The following is a 26,411-nucleotide window of genomic DNA, read 5'->3' on the forward strand; positions in this document are numbered from 1 at the left end:
CGTTGCATAAAAATAGATGATAATGGATGGGCTGTAAAAGAAATTACTAATAGTATCAGGAAACTAGCACATGTCCCAGTTCAGACATGGACCAGTCCATTCAATCCTTCTTGGTCTGATTGGTTCAAGGGTTCCTGGTGGAAACAAATTATTGGAGTCTTCCTGCTAGCATTATGTGGCCTATTCTTGTTACCTCTACGTATACCCCGTATTATACAATTGGTTACCAAAACTGCCATTCAGGGTATGGGGGCAGTATATTTTAATGAAGGAGGGAGGGTAAAAATGTTGATTGTAAAAACAGATGATGGGAAAGATGATGAAGAATGTGAATTAATGTTCAAACAAATTGAGAACAGGAGTGAATAAGAAGTGTGGGAGCAAAAATCCGAAAAGGGGGGGGGAAGAAGTTTTATGAGATAATATTATTGAATCATTATCCCATAGACGAAGGCTGAGATATAAAGTTATATTGTATCTTTGTGGGATAGGGTCCTTAGATGTTTTAAAGTGAAATAAGAGCAATTAGGTATTGATACAAATAGTGTAATTAATCACTGGAACTAAATCAGAGACATCTTCAGTTTAGGGAAAGGAATTTCAAAGTAAGTCTCTTTAGGAGATAAGTTGTAGAATTGTGTTGATGGAAAAAGTTAAATGTGGATTTGAATTCATTCCATCGTCTAAAACATAAAGATAAAAATTATATGGTTCAATTCTTTCAGATCAGGTATAATTAGAGAAGAATAGAGAAATAGAGGAGAAACTGATGCAAATGTGTCAGAGCAGTAACTTACGATCTTAATGGGAAGATTTTATGAAAAAGGGAGGAAATGCTTGCAAGCTATTTAGAGCTAGCTTTAAGGATGTTCCTGAAGCAATGTGACTTTATAGTCACTGATCATTGGAACTTGCCTTTAATGGGACTGTTAACTGACTGTTTTTCTGAGTCTAACTCCATGTGTGAGTATCAAGGAAGGCTGACCCAAGATGGCAGCAGCCCTGTGGGAGGGCAGGCATGAGCTGCAGGTATGATTTCTTGGCAAAGTTGAGGGGGCAACTGTTCAGCATGTGCTGAGGTGGGACCGTCTTGACCTGATGCCTCAACTGAAACCTGGCAGACTAAGCCTGGCTCAATGCACTTTGCAGTTTGACACAGTCTCTGCCTGGAGTTGACAGGAAGCTGGGGAAAATATGGTCCCCTTACTCTAAGTCCCTACTGTCTTGGTGGCAAATTTCTATAATCAGAAAGTTTTGTAAATCTATTAAAATAGTTGATTATGGAACATCTTAGATTACTCTAGGACTGGGACTAGTGTTGTTAGGTTTTTTTTCTTGGAAATGGTATGGAGACAATTAGGTCAAGGGCTTGTGAGGATATTTTGTTATTTGGTTAATATCATGCTTGTCTAAAGCTTTGTTACAATTAGTAATGTTAAAAGAAGAATGGCTTGTGGTTTATTTCGTACATGCCATCAAAGAAACATGGCATGACTAAGTTTTATATATGTACTGTGTTAAGAATTGGTTATCTAATGTATTTAGGTAGGTGCTGGAGTCTGCTGTTAATTCCTTAGTGAAATATTATCCTCCTGGTGAGGAAATGTTAATGTAAAGTATGTTAAGTAAAGTATGTAGGGAGTTAATGTAAAGTATGAGGAACTGGGTTCTGATGTAAAATTTCTTAAACATGGCAATTGGCCAAAGTTCCAATTTTGAATTTGTAAAAATGATCAGGGTATAAGGATTAGAAAATTGTGCCAGGGTAACTTTTGTAGGAGAATGGAAAGAAGGCTGGTTCCTACAAGAAGGCAAGAAGAAGATGCTGGAGATTGCTGGAACAAATACCAAGGACCAGAGGACTTCACTGATGTTGTTCCCTGCCAGACAGCTTATGGGAAGAGACTTTTGAATCTTAAAGGGACAGTTGCATTATCATTTTCTTTTGGGTCTCTGTATCTGTATTTACAAAGGGGACTGCCCCCTTTGATTTTTCAATGCGTCGATCAATCCTTCCCATATTTAAGGGGGTGATGATTAAGGAGAAAAATTCAGATGAGAAAGGGAGTAAGGGAATATTAAAAATGTGGAAACAAAAATTTGAATAAAAGAAGAGGGGGAAGTTGTAAGAAATGGGAGGAAGAGTTTTGTTTCCACAGAACTAAAGGTGTGCTTCCCTGCCCTCCCCCACCCCAGCTTTAGCAGAGACCAGGCCTCAAGGTCAGTCAGGTGAGAGGTCAGAGGCTTGTACACATGTGCATGCTTTTTGAGAAGGCAGTCTGGGGAATTAGAGAGGCCAAACCCACTTGAACCAGTTCAAGCTTATCTAGGGTCTGGTCTTGGTCAAGAATCCAGGCCTACTGATTTGCATCATTTGCATATGTTAAAGAGGGAAAGTAGGGGAAGTAAAAGAATATAGTTTAATACAAGGAAAATCTAATTAACTTCACTTTTGCTTCTGTATCCTTATTATCCTATTTATATAAACTATATAACCTAGGAAAACTATGTAAAAAACAAAGATTGTAAACTAACCATGACTCTAGCAGGAGTGGAGGGAATGGTTACCCCTGCTCCTGCAGCTGTATCAGTGTGAGTGTTCCCGCGAGCACTGCACCCGCTCTCCCGGGGAGCGTAATAAAATGCCTTCCTCTGCCCAAAAAAAAAAAAAAAAGATTGCAATCCCTTACAGCTCCTTTCAACTCTCCCCTTTCCTCTTGTCTATACTATTTTGGGGCAGAATTCTAGGTCATGTGGTTGTGTAGAGATAGGCTAGGAGTAAGAAAGGCTGTGTGACATGGGCTGGTAGGTAAGATCTAGGAATCTGGGACAGAACACAGGATTTTTGGGGTGGCAGAGTAAGCCAACATGTCCCAAAAGCTTGGGTCCAGAAATTAAATGTAAGAACTTTGGAAAGTTCCAAAAGTTCCAGAGTTCTGCCTGTGGTAATTTTGAAAGCTTTTTAATATATCTGATCTATCTCTTGCAGTTGATGGCCTCAGATAGTTAAAGGGACTAGTATCTTCCTTAAGTAGAGGCTTAACTAGCACTGATGATTCTTGTAGCGTTTAGGAGTCAGATTTTCCTGTTTTATTAATATCAGGGATATAGTGCATCCTTAGGTTGTGGAAGGGCTTCGGAGAACCAGTTGGAAACCTATGGTGTGTGTAGCCAATGCTGTACTCTTTGGCTATACCTTCAGGTGGGATCTATAATATTTGGGAAATTTTAGTGAGGCTTAACTTGTCAAAACAACACATAATGCAATAACTAAAATAAGTTTTTATTTAATATTTGTGTTATAAAAGGTTATACTGAGCTTTTGTACTGTTTTTAGAATATAATTTTTTTTTAGTATATTGCTTTTAAAATAACTTTCGGGGGATTGGAAAATTTTTATCTTCTGATAAAAATAATTTCTTACTAAACTGAATTGTGAGATAAACTCAACCTAAATCAACTTCTGTAAACATTTATTTTAGAGAGTGGCAGACCGACTCTATGGTGTCTATAAAGTTCATGGCAATTATGGAAGAGTTTTCAGGTAAGCATTATTGTTCTAAATCCTCATGTTTCTAGTCAGTTTGCCTTACATGAAATTGTGTATCTTTGTAAATGTGTGGTTCTGGACAGTAGAACTTTTAGAATATGATGTTCATGCCATAGTGAAAAGAACATTGAAAGTAAGACTCCAAAGAGGCTAGTTTCACATCTAGTTCCATCATTTAGTTGTCGTGGGACTTTGGGCAAGTCATTCATCTCTTGGCATCAGTGTCCACTTTTATAAAATGAAAAATAAATACTTATATTATCTACTTCACAGGTATGTTTTTCAGGGAAAGTGTTTTGTGAAATGCAAAACACTATACAAATGTGAACTACTCTTCACTATTTTTATTAATAATAATCAGAATCAGAATAATATATGTAACTGAGTCTATTGTCTTAGAGATAATAGGCAGCCATTGGAATTTATTGAGTGAAGGGGTGACATGATCAAACCTGGACTTTAGGAAAAGCATTTTTGGCAGTTTTGTGAAGGATGGATTGGATAGGGGAAAGACCTGAGGAATGCAGACCAGACTTTGAATGGGAAATTAGACATAAGAAATTTTGATAATTCTACAGATTTGATTTCTAGAAAAAATTTGGGGTCAATTTGTGCCAGGAAATTGACTGCTGAACTTGAAAATTTGACTTCATAAACCATGGCAGCTAGGTTTGCAGATAGGTGGTGCAGTGGATAGAATGCTGGCCCTGGAGTCAAGAGCACTTGAGTTCAAATTTGGCCTCAGAGGACAGCAAGGAATAGTTTACCTGTAAGATTTATGGAGAATGGAAGAATTTATGACCAAACAAGAGATAAAGAACGTTATGAAATGCAAAATGGGTGATTTTGATTACATTAAATTGAAAAGTTTTTATATAAAGCCAATGCAACCAGGATTAGGAGGGGAATCAGAAAACTGGGAAAGAATTTTTACAACCAGCATCCTGATAAAGGCTTCATTTCTAAAATATATAGAGAACAGAGTCAGATTTATAAGAATATAAGTCATTCCCCAATTGAGAAATGGTCAGAGGATATGAACAGGCAGTTTTCAGAGGAAGAAATTAAAGCTATGTATAGTAATATGAAAAAATGCCCTAAATCACTATTGATTAGAGAAAAGCAAATCAAAGCAATTCTGAGGTACCACATCACACCTATCAGAATGGCTAACATGCCAAAACATTAAAATTATAAATGCTGAAGAAGATGTGGAAAAATTGGAACACTAATGCATTTTTGGTGAAGTTGTGAACTGATCCAACCATTTTGGAGAGCAATTTGGAACCATGCCCAAAGGGTTATAAAAATGTACATACCCTTTGACCCAGCAATACCACTTATAGGCTAAAAGATCATAAAAATGGGAAAAGGACCCATATGTACAAAAATGTTTATAGCACCTCTTTTTGTGGTGGCCAAGAATTGGAAATTGAGGGTTGAGGACTGCCCATCAGTTGAGGAATAGCTGAACAAGTTGTGGTATATGAATGTAATGGAATACTATTGTGCTGTAGGAAATGATGAGCAGGCAGGCTTCAGAAAAACCTGGAAAGACTTATATGAACTGATGCAGAGTGAATTGAGCAGAACCAGGAAAACATTGTATACCGTAATAGTCACATTGTGCAATGACTAACTTTGACAGACTTATCTCTTCTTAGCAATGCAAGGATCTAAGACAACTCCAGAAAACTCATGATAGAAAATGCTGTCGACATCCAGAGAAAGAACTATGGAGTCTGGATGCAGATAGAAACATATTATTTGCTCTCTCTCTTTTTTGCTTTGTTTTGTTTCTTCTTTCTCATGGTTTCTTCTTTACAATGTGACTAATGTGAAAGTGTTTTTAATATGAATGTGTATATAGAGCCTTTATCAAACTACGTGCCATCTGGGGTGGGGGGAGGGGAGAACTAGGGCGAAAATTGGGAACTCAAAATCTTGTGGAAGTGAATGTTGAAAACTAAAAATAAATAAATAAATAAATTTCTTTTTCAAAAGATCTTGCCTCATAGGGTATAGAAATCTATCTTGCCTTGCAGGAAAATAGAAGGGAAGGAGATGGGGGGCGGTGATAGAAGGGAGGGCAGATTGGGGGAAGGGGTAATAAGAATGGAACTCAAAACCTTGTGGAAGTGAATGTTGAAAACTAAAAATAAATAAATAAAAAGAAAAAAATAGTTAAAAAAAAATTCTTGCCTCAAACGCTTACTAGCTGTGTGACCTTGGGCAAGTCACTTAATCCTTGTTTGCCCCAGTTTGCTCATCTGTAAAATGAACTGGAGAAGGAAATGACAAACCACTCTAGTATCTTTGCCAAGAAATCCCCTAATGATGTCACATGACTAATCAATAAAAAAACAAAACAAACCACATGGTGATTACAGAGAGACAATAAAATTAAAAGTTTAGCTACAGAATTTTAGCACTTAAAGGGTGCTTTATACCTTACCTTCTAGATTTTTATACTTTTTCCCTGGGATTTCACAAGTTGTTTTCATAACAAATTTTCATTTCATTAATAGTAATCACAGAGATCTTTATTACCTGTTTTGTTGAAGAAACAGTACTTTTTACCCTGCAGAATTAAAAAAGAATCAGAAATAAGAGTCCATCTCTGTCGGGAGGGTTGAGTAGCATGTTTCATTAAGAGTCCTCTGAAATCATGGTTGGTCACCAACAAGTTGACCATCATTCTTAAGTCTATCAAAGTTTTTTGTCTTTACAATATTGTTGCTATAAATTGTTCTCCTGGTTCTTCTCAGTTCACTCTGCATCATTTCATACACACCTTCCCAGTTCTTTTAAACTGTCCTCTTCATTTCTTGCAGCACATTAGTATTTTATCACACTCTATATATCCTTTAATTTGTTCAGCCATTTTCCAAACTGATCAATATCTCTTTAGTTTCTAGTTCTTTGCCATTGCCGAAAGAGCTGCTATAGTACTTCTGTACAATTTCCTCTTCCTCTGGTCTTTTTGGGCATTGACCCCAAAGGAAGAGTCTTTGTTCTGAACTTGATAAACATCGATATTGATGAACATTTCTGTATACAAAGAATGGAAAAAGAGGATTGCACATGAAATTATGAATGTTACATAAAGCTTTTTTTTTAATGTGTCTAATAAATTTAATATAGCAATTCTAGAGTTGGAAGTGTCTTTAGAGTCCAACCATATAGTCCACTTTCTCATTTTAAAAATCACAGGGTCATAGGCCTAGAGCTGGCAGGGATCTCAGAAACCATTTAGTTCCCTCATTTTATAGATGAGGAAACTTGAGCCCCCAGGATGCTACTGTGACTTGCCCAAGGCCTCGAAAATACTAACCACCAGAAATGGAATTCGAATCCAGATCCAGTGACTACAGAGCTAATGCTACTGTTCTACTTTATTTCTGTATAAAGAAATAGTCTAAACAGGTGAGCTGAACTGATCAGGGTCACACAGTGAGTAATGGCAGAGCCAGAACTGAGGCAATAATTCTTTTAGATTCAGGTGGTACAGTTTGCTTAACCACTCTCCAGTCAGTTATTCTTTACTAGCATAGGAAGGGATTAAAACTGCTCTAAGACTCTTAGGACACCTGTATATGGGATCTTTTTTTCTGTCTTTGACGTCTCCAGAATATATGCCTAGTAGTGGGATCTCTGGGCCAAAGGTGGTTTAGTCACATTCTTTTTGAACATTTTTAAAATTGTTTTCCAGATTGGTTGGATCAGTTCACAACTCCACCAATAGTGTATTAGTGCGCCCATCTGATAAAATATTTTAAAGCGTGATTGAGTTGGATTTTATTGCTTGAACAGAACACTTTGCTTGGGTATCAAATACACACACCCTCTTTAAATGTTATCTGGAAAGAAATACTATAGAAGACTAGCTTGTTAACTTGCCACATCCTTAATTTATATAATATTTATAATTTTATCTGTTTTTTTTTCTTAGTGAATGGAGTGCCATAGAAAAAGAAATGGGAGATGGACTACAGAGTGCAGGACATCATATGGATGTGTAAGTCCCAAGTCAGTGTTGCATAATTAGATGTAAAATTTTTGATGTGTCCTAATGATAGAATTTGTCACTGTTTTTGTCTTTATTTTGAAGATGAACAATTTAAGTTCATGTCAACAAATGCTTATTGTATTCTTTGTCTATATTGTCTGTGGTGTTCAGTAGTTCTTTCTACATTGAGCACATATGGAGATTTGTCATTGACTCTTAGAATGTGAGAAAAAAAACTTCAGAGATCATCTGCTTTGGTCTTTTTATTTTACAGATGAAGAAAATTCAGTCCCAGAGGGGTCAAATCACTTCCCGTAGTTAAACATTTAATGTCAATATTTGCACCATTTATCTCATGGGGCTCCTGTGAGGGATGTTCTTTGTAAACCCTGGAGTGCCATAAAAATATGAATCATCACTGTTGTCATTATTTAGTGATGACTACATGCTAGGACTTTACTTTTGGGGATCTTATACTACCGCTTGATTTTCAGTGAATTTGTGGATGATAACATTGAAACTACCTGAGATGACATCTTTGGAAATCTAGTTTTCAAAATCAAATAGTAGAGGCCTGTACCACTTTTGTAGACCTGGAGTTTGGCATTTTCTGAATTTCAGTGAAACCTCTTGCTCTGACCCTTATGGCTTTGCTTCTTACCCCTTCACATACATATTCTCATAGCTGTGGCCTTCTGGGTGTTTCATAATAACTCAAGGCACTTCATGATACGGCTTTTGGTATGTAGCTTTATTCATCATTTGGGATTCACTGAGGCTTCTTCTAGTGCATATACCCAAACTTAATCGAAATTTGTTGTTCACCTAATGTTGAACACCATCCTTAAGGACACACAAATATTCCTTTTTGATACTTCAGTTCCCAGCTTCCTAACTTAAAAGTCAGGTTCCTGTGCAAAGATACAGTTATGCTTAAAAGTATCAACTTTAAAAAGACCAGCAAGAAAACCGGCAATTTACTGCTTATCTGTTTTCTTGGAAAACCTGTTTAGATTGTTGTGCTAAACTTTAGGTGTTTTTAAGCCTTGTGGCTCCAGCCATAATAATACTCCCATAATTCTTTAGGGTTTGTGATCCTAATCTCAAACCAACACTTTGATTCCAAAACTTGCTAAGTGCTTGAGTACTTTTTTTCCTTCAAATTTATTATTTATTTATTTTTCGCATTGTTTTCTTTATAGATTTTGAGTTGTAAATTCTCTCACTCTCTTCTGCTCCTTCTTCCACCCCCTTGGAAGGCAAGCAGTATATCAGTTATACATGTGAAATCATGCAAAACGTATTTCCATATTAGCCACATTTCAAAAAAAAGCAAGAAAAAAGTGAGAAAATTATACTTTAATTTGCATTCAGAGTTCAACAGTTCTCTCTCTGTAGAAGGACGGCATTTTTTCATCTGGCATTCTTCAGAATTGTCTTGGATCGTAGTATTGTTCAGAGTAGCCAAGTCTTTCACATTTGGTCACTATTACAACATTGTTGTTACTGTGCACAATGACCTCCTGGTTCCTCTCACTTCGTTTTGCATCGGTTCATATAGGTCCTGCCATGTTTTTCTGAAACTACCCCCTCATCATTTCCCATAGCACAGTAGTCTTCCATCATAATCATATGCCACAGTTTGTTCAGCCATTCCCCAATTGATAAGCATCCCCGTGATATCCAATTGTTTTCCACCATAAAAAGAGCCACTATCAATATTTTTTTATATATAGGTAAGTTTTCTTTTACTTTGATCTATTTGGGATGTAGACCTAGTAGTAGTATTGTTGGGTCAAAGGGTATACATGGTTTTATAGCCCTTTGGGCATAGTTCAAATTTGTTCTTCACAATGGTTGAATCAGCTGACAACTCCAACAGCTTATTAATGTAACTTATTTTTCCCTCATCCCCTCCAGCATTTGTCATTTATGATAGGTGTGAGGTAGTAGTTCAGAGTTGTTTTAATTTGCCTTTCTCTAATCAATAGTGATTTAGAGGATTTTTTCATATGATTGTAGATAGCCTTGATTACTTCTGAAAATTGCTTGTTTATATCTTTTGGCCATTTATCAATTGGGGAATGACTTTTATCAATTTGACTCAGTTCTATACTCATTATGCCTTTTATTACTGTAAAAACTTTTGACATTACTTTATTGTCTGTGGTGTCTTTTAGCAAAGTGTAGTTTCCCTGATTATCTCTTTTACTTAGATATGTTTTTGCTTTTACTCTGAGATCATGATAGTTAACCCTGTGCTTTTTTTTTTGTTCAGCTGAAACATATTAGATTCTGCTCTAGCCCTTTATTTTAGTTCTACATGTGTCTTTCTGTTTCAAGTATATCTCTTGCAAACAACATATTATTGGATTCTGACTTCTAATCCATTCTGCTATTCACTTCCGTTTTGAGTAAGCTTATCCTGTTCCCATTCACAGTTATGATTGCTGTGTCTTTCCTTTCATCCCATTTTCTTCTCTTTTCCCTCTCTTTTTATCTTGTCCCTCCTCTAAAGTCTATTTTGATCCTAATCACTGCCTCCCTTAAACCATCCTCCCTTTTATCATTCTTCCTTCCCTTCCTCCCCCCCCCCCCCCGCCGCCCCCACCAACCCTGTCTCTTATTTCTCAATTGGATAAATTATGTTTCTTTGCACAGCTGAGTGTGTCTTCCCCCTTTGAACCAATTCCAGTGACAGTGAGACTCAAGCATTGCCCACCTACCCCCCATTTTCCCCTCTACTATAAAAGCTCTTCCTTGTGTAACTTTTTTATATGGGAAAAATTTTCCCATTCTACCTCTCCCTTCCCTCCTTTCCCAGTGAATCCCTCTTTATTACTCCTTTTTTTTTTTTTGAGATCATTCCAACATAATCAACTCTCATCCATACCCTTTGTCTATGTGAACTCCTTTTAACTGTCTAATAATGATAAAGTTCTTAGGAGTTAGATGTATCATCTTCACATGTAGAAATGTAAACACTTTAACTTTACTGAGACCTTTATAATTTTTCTTTCATGTGTACTTTTTTGTGCTTCTCTTGAATCTTGTGTTTGAATGTCAAATATTCTTTAGCTCTGGTCCTTTCTTTTCTTTTTTTAAGTATTTTATTTTTGCCCAGTTACATGTAAAAATAATTTTTAATATTCTTCTTTTAAAACTTTGAGTTCCAAATTCTCTCCCTTTCTTCCTCTCCACCTGCCCGCTATTGAGAAGGCAAGCAGTTCAATATAGGTTATACATGTGGTAGCCATGCAAAACATTTCTGTAATAGATGTGTTGTGAAAGAAAACATAGACAAAAAAAAACTCAAGAAAAATAAAGTAAAAAAAAAGTAAGCTTCAATCTGTATTGAGACACCATCATTTCTTTCTCTGGGGATGGAGAGCATATTTCATCATAAGTCCTTCAGAGTTGTCTTAGATCATTGTATTTCTGAGAATCAGCTCTGCTCCTTTCATCAGGAATGATTGAAAGTCCTCTATTTCATTAAATATCTGGTTTTTTTTTCCCTGGAAGGATTATATTCTGTTTTTTTGGGTAAGTTATTCTTGGTTGTAATCTAAGCTCATTTGCCTTCCAGAATATCATATTCCAAACTCTTTGCTCCTTAAATCTGGAAGCTGCTAAATCTTTTGTGATCCTGACTGTGGCCCCACAATATTTGAGTTGTTTCTTTCTGGCTATTTGAACTATTTTCTCTTTGACCTGGGAGCTCTGAAATTTGACTATAATATGCCTGAGAATTTTCATTTTCGGATCTCTTTTAGGAGGTGATTGATGGATTCTTTCAATTTTTACTTTACCATCTGGATCTAAGGATATCAGGGTTTTTTCCCCTTGATAAGTTCTTGAAATATGATGTCTAGGATCTTTTTTTGATCATAGCTTTCAGATAATCCAGTAATTCTTTTTTTTTTTTGTTATTTTTTTTTAATAATTTAAATTTATTTATTTGACATATTTAGTTTTCAGCATTGATTTTCACAATAGTTCGAATTACAAATTTTCTCCCCATTTCTACCCTCCCCCCCACTCCAAGATGGCGTATATTCTGGTTGCCCTGTTCCCCAATCAGCCCTCCCCTTTATCACCCCCCTCCCCTCTCATCTCCTTTTCCCTTCCTTTCTTGTAGGGCAAGATAAATTTCTACACCCCATTGCCTGTGTATCTTATTTTTTAATTGCATGCAAAAACTTTTTTTTGTTTGTTTTTGAACATCTGATTTTAAAACTTTGAGTTCCAAATTCTCTCCCCTCTTCCCTTCCCACCCACCCTCCCTAAGAAGTCGAGCAATTCAACCTAGGCCACATGTGTATCATTATGTATAACCCTTCCATAATACTCATGTTGTGAAAGACTAACTACATTTTGCTCCTTCCCAACCCATCCCGCTTTATTGAATTTTCTCCCTTGACCCTGTCCCCTTTCCAAAGTGTTTGTTTTTGATTACCTTCACCCCCATCTGCCCTCCCTAATCCAGTAATTCTTAAATTACCTCCCCTTGATCTATTTGTTTTTCCAATGAGATATTTCATATTTTCTCCCATTTTGTCATTCTTTTGACTTTGTTTTATTGTTACTGTCTTATGAAGTCATTAGCTTCTACTTGCCTAATTCTAATTTTAAAGGAATTATTTTCTTCAATGGGATTTAATAACTTTTTCCATTTGACCTATTTTGTTTTTTAAGGAGTTCTTTTCCTCAGTGATTTTTTTTTTTTTGCCTCTTTTACCGTTAGACTAATTGTGTTTTATTAAGATGTTATTTTTTTTCAGTATTTTTTGGTGCCTCTTTTACCAGGTTAATTCTCTTTTCATAATTTTTGTGTATCACTATTTCTTTTCCTAATTTTTCTTCTACCATTCTTATCTCTTCCTTTAACTCTTACAGGAATTCTTGCTGGCCCTGGGTCCAATTAGCATTTTCTTTGAGTCTTTGTTTATAGCTGCTTTGAAATCATTGTATTCTTGATCTATGTCTTCCCTGCCACCATTGCTTTTTATGATCAAATTCTATTTTTGTTGTTTGCTCATATCACCACCCTATTTCTTGACTTTGAACTTTATGTTAAAGTTGGGCTCTGCTTACCTGGGGGTGGGGAGGCACCGTCCCAAGCTTCAGGCCTTTTTGTGCAGCTGTTTTCAGAGCTAGTTCTGGGGTTCTGCAAGTTTTTGGTGCTCCCAAGGTGGTGTGATCCAGGGAGAGGTGTGGTTACTGCTCTCCTGGTCTGCACTCTGGTCTTTACCCAGAACAGGTCCTTGCTCCCCTGCAACCATAAATACAGGTGTCTTCTTGCCTTGGAACTGTTACCAGGGCCACTGCTGTCTTGTGACTGACCTCCAGCACTCCTCTCCTCCATGGAATTGTACCCCAGAACTATGGATGAGCAAGAGAGTTACCAGTCAGTGCCAGCTGCACCCAGTGCCAGCAAAGAGTCCTCCGTAATCTCTTTCTGACCAGTCGTCTTAACCCCTGGTCATCTCTGGATTGAGAATTCCTGAAGCTGCAGCTGCAGCCTCAGCTGCTTTTTTTTTTCTTAGCTTTTATTTAATATTTTATTTTTCCCCAGTTACATGTAAAAATTATTTTTATCATTCGTTTTTAAAACTTTGGGTTCCAAATTATCTCCCTCACTCCCCTACCCCTCATTGAGAAGATAAGAAATTCAATATTGGATATCTGTATGTAGTATGCAAAACATACCGTAATGGTCATGTTGTGGAAGAAAACTTAGACATGGAAAAAAAAACCTCAAGAAAAATAAAGAATGATTAAAAACAAAAGCATGTACTTCAGTCTGTATTCAGATACCATCAGTTCTTTCTCTGGGAATGGATAGCATTTTTCATCATAAGTCCTTCAGAGTTGTCTTGGATCATTGTATTGCTGAGAATAGTTGTCATTCACAGCTGCTCATCTTACATGATTGCTGTTACTTTGTACACAGTACATTTCACTTTGCATCAGCCCATCTGAGTCTTTCCAGGTTTTTTTGAGCATCCTGCTCATCATTTCTTGTATTACAGTAGTATTCCATCATAGTCACAAACCACAACTTATCCAGCTATTCCCCAATTGGTGGGTATCCCCTCAACTTCTAATTCTTTACCTTCAGAAAAGAACTGCTATAAATACTTTTGTATATTTAAGTCCTTTTTTTTTTATCTCTTTTGAGATACAGACCTAGTAGTGGTATTACTAGGTCAAAAGGTGTGCATGGTTTTATAGCCCTTTGGGAATACTTCCAAATTGTTCTTCACAATGCTTCACAAGTCCACCAACAGTGCATTAAACTCTCATTTTCCCCACATCCCCTCCAACATTTGTCATTTACCTTTTCTGTTCTATTAACCAATCTGATAGGTATGAGGTAATATCTCAGAATTGTTTTAATTCACATTTCTCCAATCATTAGTGAGTTATTTTTTCATATGGCTATAGATAGCTTTGATTACTTCATCTGAAAACTGATTATCTCTTTAGATCATTTATCAACTGGGGAATGGCTATTATTTTTATAAATTTGACTCAATTCTCTATATGTTTGAGAAACTTGCTTCAAAATTTTTTTTCACAGTTAACTATTGCTAACTGTATTTTTCCAACCTATTCCCCACCTCTATTTATTCTATTCTCTTTCTCCTTTACACTGTCCCTCCTAAAAAGAGTTTTGCTTCTGACTACTACTTCCCCAATCTGCCTTCCCTTCTATCACCCCCTCCCCTCCTACTTTCCTGTAGGGTAAGATAGACTGGCAATTGGAGTTAAGTGACTTGCCCAAGGTCACACAGCTAGTAAGTCTTAAGTGTCTGAAGTCGGATTTGAACTCAGGAACTCCTGACTCCAGGGCCAGTGATCTGTTCACTGTGCCACCTAGCCCTCTCAGTAAGATAGACTTCTGTATCCAATTGAGTATGTATGTTAACTCCCGCTGAGCCAGTTCTGATGAGAGTAAGGTTCACTGGCTCCCCCTCACCTCCCCCCTCTTCTCCACTGTAAAAGCTTTTCTCAGCTACTCTTATTCCTGCAATGTGTATAGGTTCTGTACAGGTTCCCACCCCAGTGTCAGAAAGCTCTCCTACCAACTTCCCTTGTTTTCCTAGGCCTAGAAAATTGTCTTACCTGCCCTCTTACTCTGCCACTCCAAATTTGATATGAAGTGTTATTTTAAAGTTACTTGGAGAGGAATGTTGAGAGAGTTCAGCTGGGTTGCCTGTAATCCACCATCTTGGCTCCATCCCTACCCTCAGGGTTGCTTGAGCACTTTTAAATTTTAACCTAACACTCAGGCTTCCAAGTATCTTTCTGACCTTGAGTTTGTTTTTTGGTTGTTTTTTAGCCTGTGTTTTAAAATAATGTTGTTCAGTCATTCAAGTCCCATCTGACTCTCTGTGACCATATAGACCATAGCACACCAGCCTGTTCTGTCTTTCACTATCTCCTGAAGTCTGTCCAAGCTCATGTTCATTGCTTTCATGGCATTTTTAAATAATAGAAGAATTTATTGAAAGCTTCCAGCAGCCCATTTTCTTTGAAAATGTTAGGCAATGCGTAGGGTTTCCATGGTGTTGGCTGGTATTTGACACAGTACACATAGTTATGTAGTGGTTCTGTGAAGGTAGTCCATGATAATTATACATCTTTTAAAAGTGTACTTCAAATGTACATTTGTCTGTATATAACAATTCCTGGATAGCTGTAACTTCTGATGAGCCTTCTGAATTGAAAGAATTTCCCAAGTATCTGTAAAGAAATTCTAGCCCTAGTTTTGGAATTCTTTGTTGAATCATTAACTATGGTTGCAGAGAACAGATTGATTAAATGACCTTAATGTAGTCCTGCTTTGTCGCATTGAGGATAGTTTGAAATAGCATAGGTAAAGTACCATCTTTTTCATAGTTCGGCAGTCTTTCAGATGTGATCTGCCAAGCCTTCATTTATTTGCTCTAATCTAAGGTTTTTTTAGGTCCATAATAATCTCCTCTGCCCCACAATTATTGTAGATCAGGAAATTCTGTGTCAGCCAGGGGCTAGGGGAAATTGAAATATAATTGTATTGAAGACATGTCCAAAGAACACAGTGATACCTGGAAAATTTTAGAGAAACTGGGTCAGGAGTAAAGCAGGACCAACTTAGGACAATTCATTGGGCGTTCGGGAGCAAATGGGGGAGGAAAGGAAAAAGTAGCCCTCTTCTTCCTCCTCTGCTTTCTCATTCTGTCAGGAATTGATTCTTTGCCCCAGACCTCAGGTTACTGTAAGCAGCAGAATAAAAAAAAACCCCATATATTAAAGTTTTGACACCTGGTAAAATTGCAGACCAACTAGAACTGAGAAACACCAAGAAATTCATAGGGAACTAGTAGGGGAAAGAGTTTCGTTCAAGACTGAGGAGGGAAAATAGGGTTAGATATTTAACTAGTGAATAGAAACGGTTAAGAACCATTAAACAAGATTATACAAAAGTAAATTTATAGGTGGAAAGGAGCTTAGGAGTCTGCTTAGTCCCTTTATTTTATAGATGAGAAATCTAAGGCCCAGAGTGACTTGTCCAAGGTGGTAGAGCTGGGATTCAAGTGCAGGCCTCATTCCAGATCTAGTACTTTCCATTATATCATTTTGCTTCCAAATTGCATTTTGAAAAGCAAATCTGTGTTACACATGGCTTAGTACAGAAGTATAAAACCTGTTTTGTTTCCAGTACTTTGGGACTGTGTCATCACAGTATAGTCTACAGTATCTCCCAAGGTCCCTTTCCTGGGACATAACTGATACTTCAGAGCCTATCATGGGAAATTTTTATTTTTCTCCCCTAAGTGCATTCATGATCTTGCCCATACTAAAACTAAAGCTTTCTAGGTTACCCACAAAGAATCAAAAGATATTCCTCTCATTTTGATATTTCACCTGGAAGAATTAATGTAATTTGCAAACTTAGATTATTTGGAAGATTAAACACTATGAAATTTCTGTTAAAGTATTAAATAATATCAACCTTAGCAACTGTTTCTACATCTTTATCCTAAGAACAGCTTGTTTACCCTTCCCCTTTTCCCTGTCCCTTTACTTTATCCACTGCCTTCAGTCTGGTTGTTGCTCAGAAGCCTTTTTGTTAACATTGTCTTAGCATCTACAGTCATAACTTTTTTAAAGTTAAAAGAAGCTTTTACTATTCTCAACAGTGACTTCCAAGAATTTGATCTGTACGTAGAAAAAAGTTCCTCCAAGCAAACATTGCAAATCCCTAACTTATAATTTCAGTGTATATTTTTGTGTCTTCCTACCGTACACATTTTTAAAAATGAACATTTTATAGGGTGTTCCAAAAGTCTTCGTGCAGCTTTAAGTTTAGGACTGCACCAGTTTTTTTTTTGAATGCCTAGCTCTTTAAGAAGGCTAACCCCTTTACCTGTTCAAGCAATCCCATGCCATTCCATCTCCTCCAGTAGATTGCCCCCACTTTCTTTCTTTCTTTCTTTGTTTCTTTCTTTCTTTCTTACTTTCTCTTAAGTTTAAGACTGCACCCAGACTTTTGGGACACTATTTAAAATGACCCATGACTTTTATATTTGCCAATTGTCTTTTTCAGCAACTTTTGTTGCCTACTCCATTTAGCAGAACAGGGAATAAATAATAGATGATAAGTAAATTCTGATTTTTTTTTCTGTTTCCTTAGTCATTCAGAAAGTGTTTATTTGGTGCCTACTGCCCTCAGTTTTTGTGCTAGGCTCTCTGGGGGACACAAAGAAATAAAAAACATGGTCTCAGTCCTTGAAATGTTAATTCAAATCTAGTAGATAAGGCTTAACACATATGAAATTACTACCACTAGTCAGAGAAAACTTCATGAAGGAGATAAGACTTGAGAGGTGGAGGCCCTTAAGAGAGCCTTGAAGAATAGGTAAGGCTTGGATAAACAGCGGGGAACTCATTCCAGAAAAGAGAAACAGCCTGAACAGAGACAAATCATTGTGTGGTAATGAAAATGACCTGATCAGAGGAGAGAATAGTAGTCAGTCAATAAGCAGTTGTTAAGCACTTACTATAATGTGCCAGCACTGTGCTAAATGCTGGAAAACAGCACTATGTGTTTTCATATTTTGACTCTACTTATTTTATATTATATACATAATAAATTATATGTGTAATATTATATGTGTGATATACACATACACACATATAGATGTATATATAAACACTTCGTTAAGAGGGATAGGCATTTCCCAATATTGCTGAAATGCATTATTTTCCATTGGTTTCATTGCCTTTCCTCACTAAATTTTGAAAAAAAAATCCGTATGCTTGATGTAGGCATTATAATATTAATACTTTGTATGCTAGGAAAATTGTTTAATTTGTATGCATACATATTTTATATATGCATTGTGTCTTTTAAAAAACAGATACGCAGCTTCTATTGATGATATTTTGGAAGAAGAGGAGCATTATGCAGATCAACTAAAGGAATATCTTTTCTATGCAGAAGCATTAAGGTAAGTATAGCTAAAATTCCAAGTCCTTGCCTCTTGGTTATTCAAAGCTGAGGCCATGTGCTCCAACAGAATATAGATACTGTGGTTTTTCATTCATTTCCTTAATAAATATTTGGAGATCTGTTATGTACCTTTTTGTTAAACATTGTTAGAAGGTCACAGACTAATTTAAACTCTTTAGTTCCTTGTGGGGGCAGCGTTGTTGTATCAAAACCTTCTCTCACCTTCCTCCCCTAAAAGGGAGAAAAAATATATACGCTAAAAGATAAGTAAAGGTGAGTAGTATGGATAGTACTTTGTTCTACAGACACTGGTGGACACTGATGAACCATCTGCATTTTTTGAGCAGATGGGTAAAATAATGAAAACAGTGTTTTAAGATTAATCTGGCAACAGTGTTGCAAGATGTATTGATGGAGACTGAAGACATTGAGTTCACTTAGGCTGTTTGAATGGGCTGGGTTTGAAATAACAGGGATTTGAACTAGGGTGGTGGTAGTAGGAGTAGAAAGGCAGAGATACTTGTAAAAACATTTATCAGTCTCTCGATTGATATGACTTGGAGACTGACTGGATATGGAGATCAAGAAGAAGAGAGTATCAAAGATAACTCCAAATCTTGAGAAGAAAAACCTTAAATAATTTTCCTTTTATATTCCTATCACTTCCAACTGACTACTTCCCACCAACCCCCAGTACAATCTTCACAACAAATAAAGGCAGCTAAACGAATCAACACATTAGTTGTGTCTGTCTATTCAGGCGTAATTTTCAATACCCATGTCCACTGCCAAGAAAACCCACAGTTCACTGAAGTCACAATTAGTCACTACATTGCTCAGATCTGATATTTTTCACTGATGTTTTCCTTTTTGTGGTATTTGTGTAAATTGTTTTCTTAATTCTGTTCATTAACTATATGTCATTTTGTACAAATTCTTTCAAATTTACCTGAATTTATTTTATATTTATGAATCCTCATGGTCAAAAATAGTATTCCATTACATTCATACATCACAGTTTGTTCATTATACATATTGACTTTCCCTCAAATACCCTAACTATTCAATTCCTCATTCATTCCTTTCCATGAGCTACTGTTCCACCCCTTCTTAGCCATGCCCTTGATCTTGCCATCACCCACAAATGTGCAAAAAGTCTGAAAATTCACTTATCTGATCACAATCTATTGGCTTTTCACCTCTCCCTCTGCCTTTGCTTACGTAACTTTTGTTCTTCAAAGAGTGCAGTATCTTTTGTCCACACTTCAACCTCAGATTCCTTGACCCCTTCAGTTCTCTCTCAGACTATCTCCCTTGCACTAGCCACTCTCTTCTTCTCCCCATCTTGCCCCCTAGGTGAACCAATTCAGCTCTACACTCTTCTCTTGAATCTTCAGACTCCTTAACATATATTGCTGGTTATGCCCAGCCAGGCCTTAGCCCTGGGTCACTTCTACCATTCACTGCCTTCACTTTTGCACAGTTGCTCCTGAACAAAGGTGAAGAAAATCGTGCAGCTCTTCTGACTAGGTACTCTACAGATTTAAGTTACACAACCTCAATTGAGCCCTCACTGCTACTAGGCAATCCTGTACCTCTCATATCCACTCACTATCACTCTCTCCATGGTGGCTTTTCAGAACCTTTTCATCCCTCCTCAGAGTTCTTGTGACTCCCCCTCACTCTCTCAGCTAAAAACCTTGCCTCATAAAAAGCAAAAATTGAGGCTGTTTGCCATGAGTCCCTTCTCCCATCTTCCTCATCTCACATCACTCAGATCTCCTATTCCTCTGTCTCACATTATGAAGTGGCCTAACTCCTTAAGGCTAACCCATTTACCTGTTCAAGTGATCCCACTCCATCCCACCTCCAGTAGATTGCCCCCCTCTGCCACCTCCACTCTTTCACTTATTTTCAGTCTCTCCCTCTCTACTGGTTCATTTCCTACTATCTACTAACATACCCCTGTCTCCCCAATCTTGAAAAAAGCTCACTTGATCCATATATCTCTGCTAACTATCATCCTCTTTGTCTTCTGCCTTTTGTAGCTAACCTCCTGGAAAAGGCTGTCTATAATTTGGTGTCTCCACTTTCCCTCTTCTTAACCACTTAGCTTCCAGCCTTATCATTCCACCAAAACTACCCTCTCCAAAGTTACTAGTCATCTCTTAGTTACCAAATCCAGTGGCCTTTTCTCAAGCCTCATTTCTCTTGACCTCTGTACAGTTTTTGACACTGTTGATCACTTTCTCCTCGTCAGTACTCTCTCCTCTCTAGGTTTTCAGGATTCCACTTTCTCCAGCTTCTCCTGTCTGACCACTTTTTCTCTATCTCCTTTGCTGGATCTCTTTCCAGATCATACCCTCTAACCAGAGGTGTCCCTCAGTATTTTGACCTGAACCCTCTTCTCTTCCCCCTCTGTACTACTTCATTTGGTGATCTCATCAACTCTCATGGATTTAATTACCATCTCTATACCGATGGGTCTCAAGTCTACCTACCGTGCCCAATTTTTCTATTGACCTCCAATCTTGCATGTCCAACTGCCTTTCAGACATCTCAAGTTGGATGTCCAGTAAACATCTTACACTCAGTATGCCCAAAACAGACCTCATTATCTTTCTTCTTCAGCTTTCCTCCACCTCCTGCCTTCCTTTTTACTATTGAGGGCAACACCATCCTCCTAATCCTCAGGCTCATAACCTAGGAGTCATCCTGGATTCTTCCAAATCTCTCACCCCAATCTCCAATCTGTTGGATTTCAGCTTTGCAGCTTTTCTCAAATATGCCCTCTTTCCTTTGACACTGATACCACTCTAGTATAAATCCTCATTACCTACATCTGTACTATGAGGATAGCTTCTTGGTGATTCTGCTTTCCTCAAGTGTCTCCTTATTCCAATCCATCCTCCATTGAGCCACTAAAATGATTTTCTTAAAACACTTCTTATCTCGTCCTGCTACTCAGTATGCTCCAGTGGCTGCCTCTTGCCTCCAGAATCAAATAAAAAATATTCTGTTTGGCATTCAAAGCCCTTCATAATCTAGCCCCCTCCTACATTTTGAGTTTTCTTACACCTTACTTCCTAACAGATACTCTTTGATCCAGTGATAATGGTTTGCTGGCTGTTCCACAAATAAGACCCTCCATCTCTCAGCCCCAGGCTTTCTATCTGTCTGTTCCCTGTGCCTGGAACACTTTGCCTTTTCCACACCAACTATTGAGCTCCCTGGCTTCCTTTAAGTCCTAACTAAAATCCCATGTTCTACAGGAAGATTTCTGCAACCCCTTTGAGTTCCAGTGCCTCCCCTCTGTTAATTATTTCCTCTTTATTCTCTACATAGCTTGATTTGTATATATTTGATTGTATGTTGTTTCTCCCACTAGATTGCAAGGTCCTTGAGGGAAGGGTCTGTCTTTTGACTCTTTTTGTGTCCTCAGTGCTTAACACAGTGCCTGATGCATAGTAGGTGCTTAAGTGTCTCTCTAAAAATTCGATAAATGGTACCTTTTTTTTCTGCTTTTCACCTTCTTGAGTTATGCCTAACAATGATATTGCTAGGTTTCTATAGTTTGGTGACATTTCTCATGTAATACCAAATTGTTTTCCAGAATAGATGGACATATTTGCAGCTCCACCAATGTGCAGTAATATGCCTATCTTCCCAAACCCTTTTGGCATTTATCATTTTCATCTTTATCAGTATCATTGGTGTTCTAATTTGTACATCTCTTATTCATGATTAGAAAACTCCCAGGTTTTTGAACTTAGTGTTTAAGAGAGTTTTGGTACCATTATTATGTCATTTTTGTCTTTATATCTGCAGCAATTAATCAACCATTAAATTTTTACTAAGCAGGCTAAGGATACAAAAGGAGGGAAAAAAACAGTCCTTGCCCTCAAGGAGTTTACAGTCTAGTGGAGGAGACAGCACCTAGCCCAATGCTTGGCTCATAATAGGTGCTTAATGAATGTTTATTTGATTGTCAGAATAGAGAAGTCAAATGAAGGAACTGGTGTTGGGAAGAAAATCTGACACATTAAATCTAAATTTAGACAAGAAAAATTTCCAAGGGGGAATATCTAATAAGCATTGGAAATAGGACTAGAGCTTGGAATAGAGTTTGCAGTTGCTGAGATCCCATTTGGGAAGTGATAATTGAAGTCAGAAGAGTCAGTGAAATATTTGAGGAGGAAAATATACAGAGAAGAGCAAAGGACTGACGATGGAAACTTGGGGGATATTCACATGTCAGGGCCTAATAAAAAAAGTCAAAGAAGTAGAGAAGAGGGAAGAAGATCCGGATTGCATATGATACATAGAAGCCAAAGGAAACAGAGTTTCAGAGAGAGGCTGTGGTCAACAGTATTCAGTGCTGAAGTTTAAGGACAATAAGGGCTGAAAAAAGGGCTGTTGAATTTGGTAAATCATTCATGACCTTTGAAAATGTAGTTTCAGTAGAGAGCGAAAACTAAATTTGGCCTTGGAGGAAAATGGTAGCTCTTCTTCCCTTCTAATGCTCACACATATATGACCCAAGATGGCAGCAGGTGAGGGATTGTACATGAGGACACATTCTTTTTTTTTTTAAGATATTTTTATTTCAAGTTTTGAGTTCCAAATTCTGTCCCTTCCATCCTTCCTTCCCCTGTCCCTGAGATGGTAAGCAATCAGATATAGGTTATACATGTGCAATTATGTAAAACATTTCTATATTAGTCATCTTGTACAAGAAAACTTGAATAAAGGAAAAAAATGAAAAATAGCTTGCTTCAGTTTGTATTAAAACAATATCAGTTCTGTTAAGGTGGGTAGTATGCTTCATCATTAGTCCTTTGGAATTGTCGTGGATCATTGTATTGCTGAGAATAGCTAAGTTACTTGAAGTTCTTCATTGAACAATATTGCTGTTACTATGTACAGTGTTCTCCTGGTTCTACTCACTTCACTATGTCAGTTCATATGAGATTCTCCAGGTTTTTCTGAAATCATCCTGCTTGTCATTTCTTGTAGCATGATAATATTCCATTACAGTCATTCCCCAATTGATGGTCATCCCTTCGATTTCCAGTTCTTAGCCACCACAAAAAGAGCTGTTACAAATATTTTTGTGCAACTAGGTCCTTTTCCCTTTTTTGGATGTCTTTGGGATATAGACCTATAGACCTAGCAATGCTATTGCTGAATCAAATGCACAGTTTTATAGCCCTTTGGGCATAGTTCCAAATTGCTCCCCAGAACAGTTAGATCAGTTCACAACTCCACCAACAGTGCATTAGTGTCCCAGTTTTCCCACATCCCCTCCAAAATCCAACATTTTCCTTTTTTGTCACATTAGTCAATCTGATAGGTGTGAGATGGTACCTAAGGATTGTTTTAATTTGCATTTCTCTAATCAGTAGTGTAGAGCATTTTTTCATATGACTATGGATAGCTTTGATTTCTTTGAAAACTGCCTGTTCATATACTTTGACCATTTATCAACTGAAGAATGACCTATATTTTTATAAAGCAGATTCAAATCTCTATATAGTTGAGAAATGAGGTCTTTATCAGAGATACTTGTTGCAAAATTTCCTCTATTTTCTGCCTTCTATATAATTTTGGTTGCATTGCTTTTGTTTGTGCAAAAACTTTTTAACTTTATATAATCAAAATCATCTATTTTACATTCTGGAATGCTCTCTTTATCTTCTTATGCCCTTAATTCTTCCCTTATCCATAAATCTGAAAGATAAATTATTCCGTGTTCTCTTAATTTGCTTGTGGTATCCCCCTTATGTGTAAATCATGTACCCATCTTGACCTTATCTTGGTATTTGGTGTGAGATGTTGGTCTATACCTAGTTTCTGCCATACTGTTTTACAGTTTTCCTAGCAGTTTTTGTCATATGATGAGTTTTTGTTCCAAAAGCTTGGATCTTTAGGTTTATCTTATGCTATGTACTATGTACATTTACTATAATGTAATTTGTACCTAATCTATTTTACTGATCCACCACTCTTTCTTAGCCAGTACCAGATTGCCTTGATAGTTAATGTTTTATAATAGAAGGGTCAGGGGGGATTGATAGAAGAGATCTGGTATGGCTGGATCACCTTCATTGATTCTCTTGATATCCTTGAGTTTTTGTTGTTCCAGATGAATTGTTATTTTTTTTCTAGCTCTATAAAATAATTTTTGATAGTTTTGATTTGGTATGGCACTGAATAAATAGATTAATTTGGGTAGAATTGTCATTTTTCTTATATTGGCTCAGCCTACCCATGAGCAATTAATATTTTTCCAGTTGTTTTAGATCTGACTTTATAGTTGTATTCATATAGTCCCTGAGTTTGCCTTGGCAGGTAGATTCCCAAGTATTATATATTGTCTACAGTTATTTTAATTGGAATTTCTCTTTCTATTTCTTGCTGCTGGAATTTGTTGGTGGTATATAGAAATACTGATGATTTATATGGGTTTATTTTGTATACTGCAACTTTGCTAAAGTTATTAATAATTTCAAGTATTTTTTTTAGTTGATTCTCTAGGATTTTCTAAGTATAACATCATATAATCCACAAAGAGTGATAGTTTTATTTCCTCGTTGCCTATTCTAATTCCTTTAATTTCTTATTGCTTTAGCTAACATTTCTATTATAATATTAAATAATTGGGCATCTTTGCTTTGCCCCTGATTGTATTGTGAAGGCTTTTAGCTTATCCCCAGTACACATAATGCTTGTGGATGGTTTTAGATATTTCTTATCATTTTAAGGTAAGCTTCATTTATTCCCATGTTCTCTAATGTTTTTAGTGGGAATGGGTGCTGTATTTTGTTGAAGGCTTTTTCTGCATCTATTGAGATAATCATTTATTTCTGTTGGTTTTGTTATTGATATGGATTGATATGGTCACTTATGCTGATAGTTTTCCTAATATTGAACAAGCCCTGCATTCCTAGTGTAAATCCCACCTGGTCATAAGTGCGTCATACTTGTGATATATTGCTGTAATCTCTTTGCTAGTATTTTATTTAAAATTTTTGCATCAATATTCATTAGGGAAATTGGTCTAGTGTAAATCCCAGTCACTTATGCTGATAGTTTTCCTAATATTGAACAAGCCCTGCATTCCTAGTGTAAATCCCACCTGGTCATAAGTGCGTCATACTTGTGATATATTGCTGTAATCTCTTTGCTAGTATTTTATTTAAAATTTTTGCATCAATATTCATTAGGGAAATTGGTCTTAAATTTTCCTTCTCGGTTTTGGCTCTTCCTGGTTTAGGTATCAGCACCATATTTGTGTCATAGAAGGAATTTTGTAGGATTCCTTTGTCTATTTTTCCACGTAGTTTATATAGTGTTTTGATTAATTGTGCTTTAAATACTTGGTAGAATTCACTTGTGAATCCATCTGGTCCTGGGGATTTTTTCTTAGGGGGTTTATTGATGGCTTGTTTAATTTCTTTTTCTAAGATTGGGTTATTGAAGTATTTTATTTCTTCTGTTAATCTGGGTAATTTATTTTTTTTAAAAGATATTTATCCATTTCATTTAGGTTGTCAAATTTATTGGCTTATAATTGGGCAGAATAGCTCCTAACAATTATCTTAATATCCTCTTCATTGATGGTGAATTCATCCCTTTCATTTTTGATACCAGTAATTTGGTTTTCTTCTTTCCTTTTTTTAAAATCAAATTAACCAATAGTTTATCTATTTTATTGTGTTTTTTTTCATAAAACCAGTTTCTAGTTTTATCTATTAATTCAATGGTTTTCTTACTTTCAGTTTTATTAATCTCTACTTTAATTTTCAGGATTTCCAATTTGGTGTTTAGTTGAGGATTTTTAATTTGTTCTTCTAGTTTTTTTAGTCACATGCCCAATTGATTGATTTGTTTTTTCCTCTATTTTATTGATGTAAGCAGTTAGAGGTACAAAATTTCCCTTAAGTATTGCTTTGGCTGAATCCCATAAATTTTGGTATGTTATCTCATTGTTATTGCTTTCTTTAATGAAATTATCAATTGTTTCTATGACTTTTACTTTGACCCACTTATTTTTTAGGATTAGATTATTTAATTTCCAATTAAATTTTAATCTCTCTTTTCATTGTCCATTATTGAATGTAATTTTCATTGCATTATGATCTGAAAAGGATGCATTTACTATTTTTGCTTTTGTATATTTGGTTGTGAGGCTTTTATGTCCTAATACATGGTCATTTTTTGTGTAGGTGCCATGTGTACCACTGGGGAGAAGGTATATTTCTTTCTATTCTAATCCAGCTTTCTCCAGAGAGCTATCATATCTTGCTTTTCCAGAATTTCATTCACCCCCTTAACTTCTTTCTTGTTTA

At 36.6% G+C, this 26,411-nt stretch overlaps 1 protein-coding gene across 2 annotated transcripts in view; it reads left to right on the forward strand.

The window, feature by feature from the left end:
- The window catches only part of SNX4 (sorting nexin 4), a 96,943-nt gene that overhangs the window by 51,079 nt on the left and 19,453 nt on the right, over positions 1 to 26,411 (forward strand). For both annotated transcript variants that reach the window (XM_036746028.1, XM_036746029.1), the window contains exons 8-10: positions 3,483 to 3,544; positions 7,503 to 7,568; positions 17,969 to 18,058. In XM_036746028.1, coding sequence (XP_036601923.1) covers positions 3,483 to 3,544; positions 7,503 to 7,568; positions 17,969 to 18,058 — 218 coding nt within the window. The remainder of the gene's footprint in view (positions 1 to 3,482; positions 3,545 to 7,502; positions 7,569 to 17,968; positions 18,059 to 26,411) is intronic.

This window comes from Trichosurus vulpecula, chromosome 2 (genome assembly GCF_011100635.1).
Source record: "Trichosurus vulpecula isolate mTriVul1 chromosome 2, mTriVul1.pri, whole genome shotgun sequence".
Classification (NCBI taxonomy): domain Eukaryota; kingdom Metazoa; phylum Chordata; class Mammalia; order Diprotodontia; family Phalangeridae; genus Trichosurus; species Trichosurus vulpecula.